The following is a 15,913-nucleotide window of genomic DNA, read 5'->3' as shown; positions in this document are numbered from 1 at the left end:
ACTTGGGAGTCAACAGGACTCCAGAACCTCTCTGGCAAGCCATACTTGGGGCAGACCCAGAGCCTTACCAGTCTTAGAGTAAATGCAAGGTTGCCCCATAAGGGATAGGTGGAAGGCCCGTGGGAGGACACACCTAAATACGGCAGCTCTTTCTCAGTTTATCTGGAGCAGGAAAAGGCCACAGAGTTGAGGCCGGGCTGGGATGCTCTTAGCTCCACTATTCTGAATCTCTGCTTTGAGAAGGTGATGGAAGATGACAGAGGGACACGGCTCTGGAGGGCCACTCACCAGACCATACAGGTGTCAGATGCCACGTTGCCACTGCTTGGCTTCAGATGAGCCGCCAGACCGCCTCTGAGCCTCTGTTTGCTGAGTCTCCGTGTTGTGGGCTGATGGTCCCTCCCCAGACACCACAGCACTCACACAGACAAGCGGCCCGCTGGACCCACAGGTGGCACTGTGACTCCAGCCTTCCCAACTCACTCTAGCCTAGTCAGCAGATCCCCACAGTGTGGTCACTCTAGGAGTTATGGATAGTATGAAAGGGACTGTGTGGGCCTCTAACCTGCCCCGATTTTGCTGTTCAGGACAGTGCAATGCAGCCTGTCCCTAATCCGCCCCCCAGACTCTGTCTTTCAAAGCCTCTGTGCATTGCCCTGCCCCCAGCACCTGCAGGTGGGAAGGACCTTGGAGATGAGGGTCTCTTTCCCACTGTGCCTCATGGAAGGCCCTGCTGCCTTCACAATCAGTTCCTGGCAGGATGGAGGTGACCATGCCCTTAAACACTAATCCTCCACCAAGGCACCCCCGTGGCCTCCCCAGGAGATGAGAACAGGTGAAACCTGGCTCTGCTTCTGGCCCTGAGCTTATCTACCAGACAGGCTCTGGGAATGGGCCCATCAACTTCTTTGGGCCACTCTGCCAGGCAGAGCATCCCTCACCTGTTGGAGGTCTTCTGTCTCAGTGAGTCCCAGTGTGTACAGGTTTCCGTGCCTGTGGCTAGAATACAGCTTCAAATTCTAGCTCTGAGAAAGGCTCGGGGCTTGCTGTCGGTGACACTGGCTTCCTGAGCTCAGTTTCTTAGGAGATGGGATGGTACTCTCAGAGTAAATGAATGGGTGGATGATTGGATGAGCAAGTGAGTGAGTGAATGAGTGAGTGGATGAGTGAGTTCCAGGGGGGCTGTCCTTCCACCTCAGTGGTTAGCTGCTGCTGTGGGGGAAGGGTGCCCGACCTTCCCACCATGGGGACCTTCCTCCAAGTCCCCAGGACCTCTGTGTGTCCAGGTCACAGCAGTTCTACAGAGGCCTGGATACCTCCAGACTAGAGTCCCTTTTTTCACAGATGAGTCATCTGGTGAAGTCTTGTCATCATTGTAGAAGAGGAACCATGACGGCTATAAGCAAAGGGCATGGCGACTGAAGAGTGAGATTCACTGGAGGTTCTGTCCCTTAACGCTGTGTTTCTTCCCAGGCGACATCAACCAACCGAACCAAATACTACGTCTCCTATCGCCGCAGTGACTTCGTCCTGATGAAGCTGCCCAAGTATGCCCTGCCCAAGGTGAGGTCCATCTCTACCCTGTGCCAGATGCAAAGACAGTGAGGCCTTATACACGGGGGTTTGGGGTCCCAAGGTCAAGAGGGACAGATGCTAAGAATGGATGTGGCCACACTTTCTTAATGCCCTCACTGGAGAGCTATGGACCTAAGCACCTCAGACTCTCCTGAATCAAAGGGAAAAGTCTATTAGGCCTTTCTTCAACATCTTTTCAAAACCAGAGAGGATGGGAAGGAAAGTAATGAGCTCACTAAATTAGCTGCAGGCCTGGCTGAGTAAGCGAATTCAGAGCGAACAGTTTCATTTCGGCAAAGGTAGGTGTCCTGGTGATGAGGGGCTTTGCTGGTCCTGCTGGGGTTACAGCACAACTCTAGGGGTGTGCACCCTGGTCCTGGTGTGGAGAATCTGCCACACAGGGGGACCTCTACCAAGGAGCCTATGGGCAGAAGTCACGGTGTCTATGACCTTGAGCGCAACTGTCTGGGACCTCCCAGCACCTGATCCCTCTACCAGAGGACTGTGAGCCTCTTCTTCCTACTCACCCAGCTCAGCAGAGCACAGAGGAGCGTCTCATCAGCAACCCACAGACCCACTAACCGAATTTCCGTCAGATTTTGTTGTTTTATGGTGAATTTTCACTCTTGCCTGTTTCCCCCCAACCAGCCATCCCTTTATTTATTTTTTGTTTTCCTTTTTTAAGTCGCCTGAATAATGTCAAGAAAATGAGAGCGGCTGGCACAGCATAAAGGGATCCCCTGCTTGAGAGCCCCTTCCCCCATCCCACCCTGTCCTGGTCCCCCCTGGTCACATGCCAAAGTGACGTTGGTGTGGCTAACTCAGGAGCAGGGCTCCCCAGCGTCCTGCTCAGCATGACAGTGTGTCCAGCGGGTTTTTCTAGATGGATACATGATCCCCTACAAGAAGTGACTGGCTGCGGGCCTTTGAGCTGAAGAGTCTACTCAGCCACAGCCGGTCTCTAGTTCAGACATGTGGGTATCCCTCTAAGTGCACCCCCTGCACTGTGGGGGTTCACTGGGAGTATTTTCAGGAAATGGACTGAACATACAGCCCTCCAGCATCTTAGTTGATTTCTGGCAGAATCCCATTCCGTGGAGTTAGATCATGCTCAGCACAGTGTGGCCTGGTTCTATGTTGCACCTTGCCTCTCCTCTTCTAAGGGGAGAAATGATGCCATTCCGCTATATTGATCTACCCACTCCTGGACTCTCTGAAGGGTGGACAGCTGTTAGGACGAGTCAGCATCCTTGGCTTGAACTGTTGACTTGTAATGACTGTTTCTAAAGTCCTGAAGTCCCCTAGCAAAGAAAAATGTTCATAAGAAGACTCTACAGAACCACAAATTACATAAAAAGCATTCACCGGGTAAGGTGAATGCAAATTTACTTGAAAGAAAGAATCATCCTTTATTTGTAATGAATTTATTTAAAGTAAAATGAAATGCATGTCACATATAATAGAGGAGAGAGTGATGCTGGGGAGGATGGCCGAGTCAAAGCTCCAGGACCTTCTCCACCCTCCCTCTTGGCAACAGCCACACTCAGAGTGTAGGCTCGTGACGGTTCTGGGACTCTGCAGCCTGTTACAATGCCTTCAGGGTCCAGGCATCAGATGGTGTAGCAAGATCAGTCTGGTCAGTTTAAGCTTTTGACCTAGGAACAGTAGCCATGTCTGTGCTTGTCTCGCAGCAGGCAAATGTCTGTGCTTTCTGGGACCAGCTAGCCAGTAGCCTGTGTGGCCATGGTGGACACTGTGGACCTTTCCCTCCAGACACTGAGGTCTGTGCTCTGATGTCAATGGCTATGGTCAGCTGAAGCAGGTCCAGAGCCCATCCACCTCCCTTTTCTTTGCCTCTTTTCTTCTTTGGGAGGCAGACTTTTAAGCATAGCTAAATGTATGGGGGAGGGGCATAAAATCTCCATGCCTCACTCATGCTGTTCTGAGCTTCGGTGTAGACAGAGCCTTTGGTGATCAGAAGCAAAAACACCAAGAAGTCTCTTCAGAAAAAAGACAGTTGAATTTTCACTCAGTGTATCATACATTCAAATAGGTGGGCATGATGGGACGTGCCTATAGTCTTAACAACTGAGAGAGGCTGAGGCAGGGGGATCATGAATTTGAGGCCAGCATGGACTGAAAAGTAAGACCTTAAAAGAAGTTCAACACACACACACACACACACACACACACACACACACACACACACACACAAATGATTTCCAGATTCAGTCATCAAAAATCACAAGGCACACAGAGAAACAGGAAAACATGATCTGCTCAGAACAGAAATCATGCCTACGAAAGGCCAGCTGGTCAACCTGCTGGACAAACTAACAGAATTGTCTTAAGATGCTCAGAGAAGTGCAGGAGGACACTAAGCACAAAGGAAATGTTAAGGTGCACAAATAGAAACCCCGGAACTGTAACTAGAAAGAAATAAGAAAAATAAGAAGCAAGAAAGTCGGGCTGGAGAGATGGCTCAGAGGTTAAGAGCACTGACTGTTCTTCCTGAGGTCCTGAGTTCAATTCCCAGCAACCATATGGTGGCTCACAACCATCTGTAATGAGATCTGGTGCCCTCTTCTGGCCTGCAGGAAAACATGCAGGCAGAACACTGTATACATAATAAATAAATAAATCTTAAAAAAAAAAAAAAAAAAAAAAAAAAAAGAAGCAAGAAAGTCTGCCAGAAGGACTCCACAACAGATTTGGGCAGGCAAAGGATGAATCAGAGAACCCAAAAAAGAAAAACAAAAAACAGTGGAAGTAACCAAGTATGAGGCCTTTGAGAGGCCATCATCCGAGCAGCACACACACTGAGAATCCTAAAAGGACAAGAGAAGAAGAGGCAGAGAGATTGATTTAAGAAACAGTGGCTCCCTACCCCCAGAATCATGAAGCACATGAATGTGAATATCTCAAATGTTGATCAGTGCCAAGACAAAGGCACATGCAATGTGATAAAGCCAGAAAGATGAAGAGGGAATCTGGAAAGCAGCGTGAGCTATGTGACTTGTCAGACAGGGATTCCCTGCTTAGATAACCTGCAGGTGTCTTACTGGGAGCCCCAGAACCCTAAAGCAGGGAGCCAGAGTAGCCAAAGCACTGAAGAGATAGGAGGAAGGTGCTGGCTCATGGGAGTGCCTCATGAATTTCATATAATAATCTGGCTGGGGCTGCAGAGGGGGCTGAGCAGTTAAGAGCACTTGCTGCTTTTGCAGAGGGCCAGAGTTTGATTCCCAGCACCTATGTTGGACAGCTCACAACCTCCTGTAACCCTAGCTCTGGAGGGTCTGACTCCCTCTTCTGGCCTCCACGAATGACATACATTCACACAGACACACAGACACATGAAAACTTTTTTAAAAAATCTATGGAAAATTTCTGCTGAGATTCCATATGAAGGTAGATCCATGAGAAAATCTGCCATCATGCTTATTAAAATGTTCTAAAAAAAAACTTTTCCATATATCTATAGTACATTATAATTTATACAGTTTATGGTTATAACTTTCATGTTTTCATTTGTATATGAGCTTGTGCACAAACATGTAAGTGATGTGAACCACACACATGTATCACTGTATCCATCTGCTTACCCATTCCTTCCTCTGTTTCCCATCTCTTTGCCTCAAGATAATGATATGGAGAAATTCTTGGAGAGTTCTCAGCATCCACCCTGCCCTTTATCTTAGTTTAGCCAAACTCACAGTCTAGCTGCTGCTCATCTTCCCAGGGAAGAGGCTGCATTTCCCGTCTTCCTCTGTAGCTACATGTGGTCACACGTTGATGATCTGCCAGTGAGATATTAATGAAGTTTCCTTGTGTGACTTCTGAGAAAACCATATGGAAGTCCAGCCTTTCCCCCCTTCCTGCTTCCTTGTGTTTAGAGTGATGGGAACTCCAACACCTCTCTTGGGCCCTGAAGACAAGCACCATGTCATGAGACAATAGAGTGATGATCCAGAAGGAGCCCCTGCCCTTGGTGGCTTTGTATGGCTTCTGCACTAGCCTGCCCACCACTGGGCTTCTCTCACAGGCAGGAGGGATGAGCACCTTCTGCTTTTCTCTTTTCTTTCTTTCTTTCTTTCTTTCTTTCTTTCTTTCTTTCTCTCTCTCTCTCTCTCTCTCTCTCTCTCTCTCTCTCTCTCTCTCTTTCTTTCTTTCTCTCTTTCTTTCTCTCTTCCTTTCATTCTTTCTTTCTATATTTTTTAGTTCAGAAGATTTTTTTCTTTATTTTTTATTCATTTAACATACCAACCATATATCTCCCTCTCTTCCCTCCTCCTGCTCCCACCCTCCAGCCTTCCTCCCCAACCCCCTCCCCCATTCCCTCCTCCCAAAAGGTAAGGCCTCCCATGAGAAATCAGCAAAGCCTGGTACATTCAGTTGAGGCAGGTCCAACCCCCCTGATCCCTGCTGCCACATCAAGGCTAAGCAAGGTGTCCTACCATAGGTAGTAGGCTCCAAAAAGCCAGCTCATACACCAGGGATAGATCCTAATCCTACTACCAAGGGTCCCCTAAAGCAGACCAAGCTACACAACTGTCTTGCTTATGCAGAGGGCCTAGTCCAGTCCCATGAAGATGCCACAGCTGTTGGTCTAAAAAGTTCATGAGTTCCCACTAGCTTGGTTCGGTTGTCTCTGTAGCTTTCCCCATCATGATCTTGATGCCCCTTGCTCATAGAATCCCTCTTTTGGGGAAATACCATGAGCACCTCCTTCTTGAAGCTTCCTAATTCCACTTGATAAGAAATATTAACAAACTAGTGTTTCCCTTCTACAGATCTTTCCAGGCCACGTGTGCCAGCATAGATCCTCACATGAAGGCTCTGTGCACCTATTAACAATGGAGTTAAGGGATGATTTTGGTTGCTTCTCTAAGAATGAAAAGAGTGAGGAAAGCAAATGGAATCCTATGAAGGCTCAAAGTATTTGTCACACTAGTCAGCAAGGCTTTTGTGTGACCCCTCTCGGTACTGCCCCATGGGAAGGGACACGAGCAGCCTGCTGGGGAAGGAACCGATACGAACGTCACAACAGCAGGTTTACAGCGTGCAACAGGCATTCTAGAGACATTCCCTGTCTCTGCTGTGGCAATCTCCCTTCTTAGAATTTATGAGAAGGAAACAAGCACAGAGGCAGGGAGGGACCCGGGCAGGGAAACATCCCCTCCGGTCCTCTGGAGCAGGGACAGGACTCAGTGAAATATGGCTGGGCCACAAATGCGTATCATGCAGTCATTAACAGTGGTGTGTATAAATAACGTTCATGGCAGAGGAAGAGACACCCACGCAGTGTGCGGAGCAAGCTATAAACCAGACGCGGAGAGTGCGTGAATCATTCTTGGGAGAGAGCCTGGACATAAACATGTTGAAGTGTTAATTCTGGGTCTCTCTAGAGGGGCACTAAGGATGGCCCCAAACTGCTTCATAGCTTATAGGAAGCATTTGTCCACAGGACATCTAACCAGCTTATGTAAGTGGCTTTGGATCAGGACTGTCACCTGAATTACTCCGCTGTGCAGGCTCCCTGTGCTCTCTCCCCCTTTAAGCTTGACCCCGCTGAGCCTCCTTCTGGGAAGGATCCTCACTCTCCACACAGTTCTGGTGGATCTGCTTATCCACCATGGCCCGAGCTGATGGGCACAACCTCCCTGGATGACATCAAAATGGCCAGCAGCCAAAAGTGCCACATCTTGCCTCCTGTCCACAGCTCAGAGACTGGAGGTGGGCACACAGTGTTGACCAGCATGTTCCCACAGGCACCCCACAGACTTCCATCGCTGTGCTGACCTATCTCACATATGGGACTGGGCCCTACATTCTTCTTCCTGGGTCACATGCCTCTTAGTTCATCACTTCTCTGTGTCAAGTGTATATCTGTAGATACAGGACTCAGATCTTGTGCCTATGGGGTCCTCCAGCTGTGAGGTACATGATAGGTGCTTCACACACTGAACCCCTTTTCTGCAAAAACCCACCTCTGCATCTTTTTTTAAAGGTTCTTGCTATGTAGTACAAGCTAGCCTCAAACTCAAGATTCTCCTACCTCAACCTCCTGGGTGCACTACCATGCCCAGCTCAGAAATGCCCTTTTGGACACATGGCATAGGGAACAGTCTATCAGTGAGGGGAAGCGCCGGGCACCAGCACTCAGGAGTTCAAGGAGCCCCTTCATCAAAGAGACACAAATAAAAATCAATCACTTTCCCAAAGTGAGCATACCCAAAAGGACACGAGGATGAGAGGGAGGGTACCTTCATGTGAAGGCACCCCACACCCTCCATCTGTCTTCAGCTCCTGCATCTGTCTTCAGCTCCTATAGCCTGGCAGACCTGTGTCAGGGGGCTGGGGAGTTTCAGACGGTGGAAAGCAAAGGCCTGGAGGACAGAGTGAAGTCTGCTGAGCTGTGAGGTGGAGCTGTTCCAGTCTCCAGGCACAGCTTCTCCGGCCGCAGCTCCCTGGGTGTAGCTTCTCCGGGTAGTACACAGGCCTGGACAACATGGAAAACAGGAAGCTGAGGTCAGCCCAGCTTTGCTTCTCACATTAAAGGGCTCTTTTTTTCTGAAGTGTACAATTGTTAACAGATTCTTAAGGTCTGTGCTGAGCCCCACAGAGCTGGGGGGAAACTGAGGTCTGGATCCATTGCCTGGGCTGCTGTTCTTCTGGTACTTTTTGTCCCACAGTGCTGAGGTCTGGGTGCAGAGGAAGGTGGACACATGGAGCTGGTCTGTAGAGTGCTGTGTGGGGCACCATGCCCTGAGTGTTAAGGCAGGTTCTCTCTTTCTGCAGTTCAGGGCAGAGGCAGGGCTGGCAGCCGGTTTGAAAGGCAGATGTTTTATGAACAACTGAAGGGCCCCTTGACTCCCAGGAGCCTAGCCCTGTACCTGCCACTCATTCTGACCATGTGGGGTACTTAGGGAAAACCTTCCTCATTGTAGGGAGATGGACAATTTACAGTTGGGATTGGAAAGAGAAGGCATCCCCAGGCTACCCCCTAACGTGATGTGAGGGGTCCAAACATTACTCCCATTTTAGAGGTGTGACACTGAGGTCCATGGAGGTGAAGTCACTTGTCCAAGACCACAGAGCTAAGCATGACTTACCGGGATGCCAGCCTCGATCCGCCTGCCTCCAGGGCAGTAGGAAGGTGGTGCCTGTGCTCCAGGCTACCATCTCTGACAGCTCTTCGGTCCTCAGGACCTGCAGATCATCAGCACGGATGAGCAGCAGGTGTTCGTGGCCGTCCAGGAATGGAACCAAGTGGACACCTACAACCTGTACCAGTCAGACCTGCGCGGAGTACACTACTCACTGGTGCTGGAGAATGTGCGAAGCTCGAGGCAGGCTGAGGAGAACGTGGTCATCGACATCCTCGAGGTAGGCACCAGGCAGGGTAGGAACAGCTGCTCATGCTCCCCTCCCCAACCTGCTTCGCTTCCTTCTTCCTTGCTCAGGGGTTACAGATACCTGCAAAGCACCAGATGTTTCAGGCTTTAATGCCACAGAGGCTGAATCATGGGGGGGGGGGGTAAAGACAGAGAGAGGGAAGCTGATTTTCTAACGAGGTTCTTTGGAAGAGTATTTGCTAACGAGAAGTGAATTCCTGATGGGTAACATCTTGCAGAAGTGGACTCAGTATTTGAGCGTGCAAGGCTTTCCCTGTGCAAAAGCAGTCACAGACAGGTGTGGTCTAAGGAGCCAGCTCTCCCGGATCTGGGAGAGGCTCTCTACTGTTCCTCTCCTCCTGTCCCAGGATTCCTCTTTCCTCACCCTGCCCTGAGAGCTGGAGTCTGTCACTTCTATACCACCTTTCCTGCCGGCCCTCACCCCTCCACATACATTGTCCAACCTGACCTGCTATGACATGGCCTCCTTTCCTCCTACCTGCTTGAGATGTCTGTCCCTGCCTCATCTCTGCAGGGGTCCTGGCCTGGCCTGGCCCCACACAGGTTTCCATGGGCTCCCACTCATGCCACAGCACTGATCCAAGCTTCTGGAATCCACGCCAATGCTCTCCACTAGTGAGACTGGCCTGGTCCTTAGGTCCAATCCACAAAAAGTCCATTAGGCACCTGACATGGGCCCGAATACACTACTGTCCTCTCTTTTGTCTTGTGGACTTGATGGCCAAGGATGACAATATTATTTAGCCCATGTTCAGGTCAGGAAACAGGCTCAATAGACCATCACTTCTCCCCCCACCCGCCTCTACCAACCTTCTAAGATAGACCAGATCTGAGCAGGAAAATCAGAACCAGCCACCTGTCCACCAAGATCTTCCCCCACATCTGCCCTTGGGCCCCCCCAGGCCAGTGGGGAGAGCCACAGGAGGCCTGCTGATGCTTCTGTTGGCTAGTGAGTCTGGCTCAGAGGGCAGCCCTTGGCAGACAATGGGCTTTGTCCCTGTGGTTGGGAGAGGACCTCCCAGGTGGAAAGAACCTCCATGTCTCTATGGCTGTCAGCAGCCGCGTGGAGCCATTATTCCCAGCAAAATGATGAATGGAAGCATTTGTTTTCGAGGAGATCCCATTTGTCAGTGCTACCTCCCAGCTGGGGCCGCAGAGGGACGGGGCTGTCCTGCGGCCCTCCCCTAGTCCTCCGGATGTCTCTGGTGACATCTAAGAACTGGAGCACTTAGAGGCGGGGCTGTGGCCCCCGGCCAAGGTGAGCAGTGATAGATGGGAGATGCGTGGTAGACAGTTCTGGTGCGGTGGGGGGATGGGGGTGTGCTCTCTCCTCTCTCCACAGATATGTCACACACATACTGTCTGCCACACTTGGGGTTTCACCCTCAGTCACTGGCAAGGATTCCTTACATGCTGCCCACCCTCCAGACCCCCACCCCCAAAGACAAAGATGTCTCCTCCTGGTGTCCTTAAGCCCATACTATCAGCGGTCAACGGTGCAATGCCTTTTGACAAATCCAGGTGGGAGTCAGGGTGGGCCTCCTGGAGGAGGGGGGTTGCAGCACTGAGGTGAGGCAGAGCAGGAGTCAGCAGTGAGCTGAGCCATGCATGGGACCACCAGGGAGAGCCTCGAGGACATGTAGCAGTGGCAAAGACAACATCCACTGCCCACCCACTGGTGCCTCCAAAGTGACTTATCCTCTCTTACTTAACTCATCCAATGGGGTAGTGACAAGCTCAGCTCTGGTCCTGAATCACCTGGGCTCCTATCTAGCCTCTGGTGTGTGTCTGCTGTGCTGTGCTGTCCTGGGCAGGCTACTTAACCTCTCTGAACTTGGTTTCTGGGATATGAAGCATTTTGTTGAAGCTAACAATACTCTCTTTCAGGGCTACTGCATGGATTCAGGGATGCTTTTCTTAGGAAACAGCAGGGCCCAGACCAACAAGACTCCATGTTTCTAGTGCCACCTACTCTGGGATTAGGGATGGTGGATGGGAAGGGCTTGGCTTGGCAGCTGGCATGTGAATCTCCTGCATGTGGCCAGTATTGTTGCGCTCACGGTCATTAGGAAGCCGGCCGCCTGTTCAGGATCTCTGCTGTTGAGTCACACGAAGGATGTCTCACCTGTTCTGTGTGTCCCCGGGTTGTGTGGCCTCCTTGGGCCCTATTGGATTTTGACGGAATTTTTCTGAGCAGCTGTGTGTGTTAGCGTTAGGAAGGGTGCTCAGGTTGTCACGGAGTACCACAGCCAAGTCACCTCACTTCGTGGATCGTGTGCTCACACAGTGTGTCGTCACAGAAGGCTCTCTAAAGTGCTCCCAGAGATGTGTCTGCCTCGGTGGGGGAACCAGGGCAGCAACCTCAATGACAGTGGCAGGAGGGACACTGAGGTCCTGAGAACGTTCTAACAGCAGACACACAGCACCGTGGACTGCAGGGACAGAGGGAAGTATGGCAGAAGGGCGTGGACCCAGGCTCTAGAGGCTCAGAAAACTGCTGGGCTGCCCATGCTGAAGTGGGAAGGCAGTCAGAGCGCAGAGCCCTGGCCACAACCAGTCATTCCCACCTGTGACACCAGTGGGTGCTTCCTACTGGATGGCAAGGTCACTTGGCAGTGAGATTTCTGCTTTTCCTTCTCATTCTCCATTTTTAACTGGAGAGTCCATCATTATCACCTCACACTTGGGCTCACGTAGTGATTCAAAAGCAGGTAGCTCACTCTCTGGTTTCACAGGCCCATATATATAATTATACTTATTCAATAAGATTTGCAGCCTTTGAACTGATGAAATTTAGACAGGGATTTTTATTATTATTATTTTTTAACTTATACTGATGTTGTAATAAGAGGAAAAGTTCAGACCTTCAAAAAGGTGAACATGTTTCACATGACAGACTCACATGTTTCCATGGAGATCAACTTGGTAAACAGAATGAGGCTCAACCGACCATCCATCCCTTTCCTCATCCCCCAAACCCATGCCTGTGTGTGTCACACCATCTGGCATAGGGCAGTCAAGGCTACAGGTGGGCTGGAGGCTATTGTTACACACTGTCTACAGAGCCTTCGTAGTTATGGAGTCCTTGAAAATGGAATAGGAGGCAGTTAGAGTCAGTCAAAGGAAAGCTATGATGGTGGCCAGAAACTCGGCAGTACTAGCTTTGAAGATGAAGGAACAATTCCAGGAGCCAAAGACTGCAAGTGAGAAACAGATTTCTCCCTTCAGCCTCCAGACAGGAGCACACTCCTGACAATGAATTAGAGACTCAAGTCAAAGCTCTCACCACCACAGCTGTAGATGAGAAGTGTGTTGTTTGAAACAATAAGTTTGTGATATTGCAGCAACTATAAGAAGTAGAGATGCCTCCCTCTATTTACTAATCCACCCATCCATTCTTCTATCCATCTATCCACTCATTTATCTACTCATCTATCCAACTAACCATCTATCCATATACTTATCCATTCATCCACATAGCCACCAATCCACTCATTCATCTACTCATTCATCTGCCCATCTACTCATCTACTTACCTATCATCCATTCATTCATTACCTGCCCATCAATCCACCCACTCATTTATCTACCCATGCACCCATCCAACCATCCATCCATCCATTCACTAATCCCCTAATACATCTCTCATTCACAATTCAATCCATCTAAACATCCACTTATATCTACCTATCCACTCATTCATTTACTCATCCTCATCCACCCATCTACCCATCAATTTATCCATTCATCCATGATCCACTCAGACATCTACAAATCAGTCCATCTACTCATTCATCTACCTGTCCATACACCATCCATCCACTTATCCACCAGTCCATCCACCTATCCAACCATTCATCCATCCCTCTACCCAACCACCCATCCACCCACCCACCATCCATCAACCCACCTATCCATTCATTTATCCACTGATCCACTCAACCATCTGCCTATCCATCCATCCACCCACATGCCTTTCCATTTATGTTTCAGCCAACCCGCCCATCCATCTACCCACCCATTCCTTGCTCTGTTCCTACATCTATAGCAGCACATTTCTGGTGGGCCATCCATCTGCAAACATGCACATCAAGAATAACTGCACTGACTTCACAAACTCAAATGAGATGATGTATGCCAAGCTCATTGTCTGCATGTCGAGAGCACTGATGACCTTCGTGACTGTTTCAGAATCCTTACCTCTAGAGTTCTGAGTAAAATGTACAGCTGTCTGAGGCTCAGTCCCTTGAGGAGCTTTGTAAGCAGCAATGCCATGCTATACAAAGGGGATTACAGATGCCTCTGCTCTGAGGCTTGGATGAAGGAGCATTTCTGTACCTGTCACACCATCCTGGAAGTGCTCAGTGAATGTGACTTTAAGTCTTTGTCAATAAGGGGCTTGAAGAATAGGATGTTCCTGCAAGGACACCATTGGGTTTAATGTGATGGAATGGCTGGCTTTTGGACTTCCTTATGAATCAATTCAATGGTCACCCTTGGATGTTGCACCCTCAGCTGGGGACCTTGTAAGACCCCTTGAGAAAGAGAAATGGAAGCTGAGTGGAGTCCTGACAGTGCATGCCAGGGTAAACAGGGACCTTCCCATTGTTGTCAGTAGGCCTGCTGGGGCCCCAAGGAAAGCCAAGGGAGTGTTTGCTGTGGCCCAGGACCTGCCCTGCAGCTCTAATAGACACAGCAAGTGAGGGGATCCTGGGATCCAGATAGGGCTGGTGAAGGGGGGATCCTTTCATCAGATATACTGGTTGGTGAGGGGACCGGGGCTCTATTTGGTATCTGATGGTAAGAGGTTCTGGGTAAACAGTTCAATGTCCTACAGATCCCCTGACCCTGGAGTAGACAGAACTCTTCCATGCAAGTGGGAGACCAGTCTCCATGTGTCAGGCTGCATCCAGGGTGAGGCAAGGCCACATGTAGCATCCTGAGCAGGGAGTGATGCCTGGCTACTGAGACTCTGGGCGATCTGTGTGGAGCCTTATGGTCCTTGTGTCTCTCCTCAGGTCAGAGGAGTGAAGGGAGTCTTCTTGGCAAACCAGAAAGTGGATGGCAAGGTGACAACACTCATCACCTACAACAAGGGCCGTGACTGGGACTACCTGAGGCCACCCAGCACCGACATGAATGGGAAGCCCACCAACTGCCAGCCGGTAGGTCCTCTGCCCTGTCACATGCCTCCAAGAGAGTGGCACAGAGGCCACTGCCAGGGTACTCTTGAGACACACTAGGGATGCGCACAGAGGGAAACATGGATGCCATTCTTCTCCATGAAATTATAGTGTGGGAAACTGCCCCAAGGCCCAGTCCCTCACTCATTCTCAGCGCCACAGGCCTTGTCCAGATGGCTCCAGGCCAGGGAGCCACCACTGACTTCGGTTGATGTCTGCTGTCCACACCTGCATGCCCCACCAGACTAGTGCTGGTGTGACCCCACAGCAGAGGTCCGCAGTAGGAGCAGAGTCTTCCAAGTCTGCTTCTGAGCGCTGCTGAATGTTACTGAGGGCTGGGGAGTGACGGAGGAAGTGTGCAGAGTGGTGGCAGGTGCCACTAAAGGCAGCGTCTTTCCACAGTCACCTGGTGGCCACCGAGTATGAGCTGCCCTAAGGAGCAGCTTTGCCTGGGCAAGGATGGGCACTCTGTCCCGAGTCCTCCACTCCACGCCACTCTCAGGCCCCACTGTAGATGCGCAAGGCTCACAACCCCTGCCCACCTGCATGAGGAATGAATTACCTGCCATTTATAAAAACCCTTTCAGGTTCAGAGGCTGCTGTGAAAGGCTAATTTTCGTATCATCTTTGGGGAAAGTTAAGCCACATTAATCTGCCAAAGCAACTTTCAGTTAAGAGAAGGTTCTTGTCTGCAATTACTCAGCTCAGTGAGGAGGCAGCCTCTGTGAGATTTGTATTGGGGGGGGGGCGTATGGGGGTACAAGGATGATGGCAGAGGAGAAAGTGGACAAATGGCCCAGGCAGACAGACAGATTGCACTGGAGACCAAGGCAAAGTGCCTGGAAGCCAGTGGACCACAGATATATCAATGGCAGTCGGAAGCCCTGGTTCCCTCCTGAATGACTGAGGCCTCCATCCAGAGTCAGGGACAACACAGACTGACAGGTGACCAAGCCCAGGCTTTCATGCCTGACAGGGTCATCCTCTCAACCACTCGTGGCTCCCAGTTCAGACTGTGACAAAGTTCCTGGGAGTACGGAGATGTAAGGTCTGCCTGGAGCCATGGCACTCAGGAGCAGCTGGGGTCTTTGTCTCAGTGCATGTGTTGATATTGGCCTTGAGACAGGGAGAGGCTGATGGTACTTCTCTGCTGCCTTCTCTTGCTTTTGGTCATGCATTGGCTCCCAGTTCTCTGACTGGCTTGGCAGGGGATGTCTCCTTCCAGCCTTGAGGAAATAAATACATTTATATAGTAGAACAGTTGATCAGCTCTCTTGCTCGCTCTCATGCTCACTCTCGCTCCCATGTTCACTCTCTTGCTCCCGCTCTCTCTTGCACTCTCTTTCTCTCTCTCTCACACACACACACACTTTCTCACTCTCGTGCTCTCTCTCACTCTCACTTTCTCACTCTCACTCTCTCTCTCACTTTCTCACTCTCTCTCTCACTCATTCTCACTCTCTCTCACTCTCACTTTCTCTCATTCTCTCTCACTCCTGCTCTCTCGCTTGCTCTCTCTCTCTCTCTCTCTCTCTCTCTCTCTCTCTCTCTCTCGCTTGCTCCTGCTCTCTCACGCTCGCTCTCTCTTGCTCTGTGTGTGTGTGTGTGTGTGTGTGTGTGTGATAGCATATGAGTGCACGTTTATGTGAGCACATGTCAAAACCAGAGGCTAATGGGATGTCTTCCTCTGTTGTTCTTAGCCTTAAGTTTTAAGACAGGGGAGTCCCTCCACTAAACATG

General features: G+C 50.3%; 1 protein-coding gene across 3 annotated transcripts in view; it reads left to right on the top strand.

Annotated features, from left to right (window-relative positions):
- The window catches only part of Sorcs2 (sortilin related VPS10 domain containing receptor 2), a 398,248-nt gene that overhangs the window by 348,403 nt on the left and 33,932 nt on the right, over positions 1-15,913 (top strand). For all 3 annotated transcript variants that reach the window (XM_028882326.2, XM_028882325.2, XM_037208879.1), the window contains exons 8-10: positions 1,474-1,563; positions 8,782-8,961; positions 14,009-14,155. In XM_028882326.2, coding sequence (XP_028738159.1) covers positions 1,474-1,563; positions 8,782-8,961; positions 14,009-14,155 — 417 coding nt within the window. The remainder of the gene's footprint in view (positions 1-1,473; positions 1,564-8,781; positions 8,962-14,008; positions 14,156-15,913) is intronic.

This window comes from Peromyscus leucopus, chromosome 10 (assembly GCF_004664715.2).
Source record: "Peromyscus leucopus breed LL Stock chromosome 10, UCI_PerLeu_2.1, whole genome shotgun sequence".
Taxonomy (NCBI): domain Eukaryota; kingdom Metazoa; phylum Chordata; class Mammalia; order Rodentia; family Cricetidae; genus Peromyscus; species Peromyscus leucopus.
The sequence above is the reverse complement of the archived record's forward strand: the minus strand, read 5'-3'. Positions and strand labels throughout refer to the sequence as shown.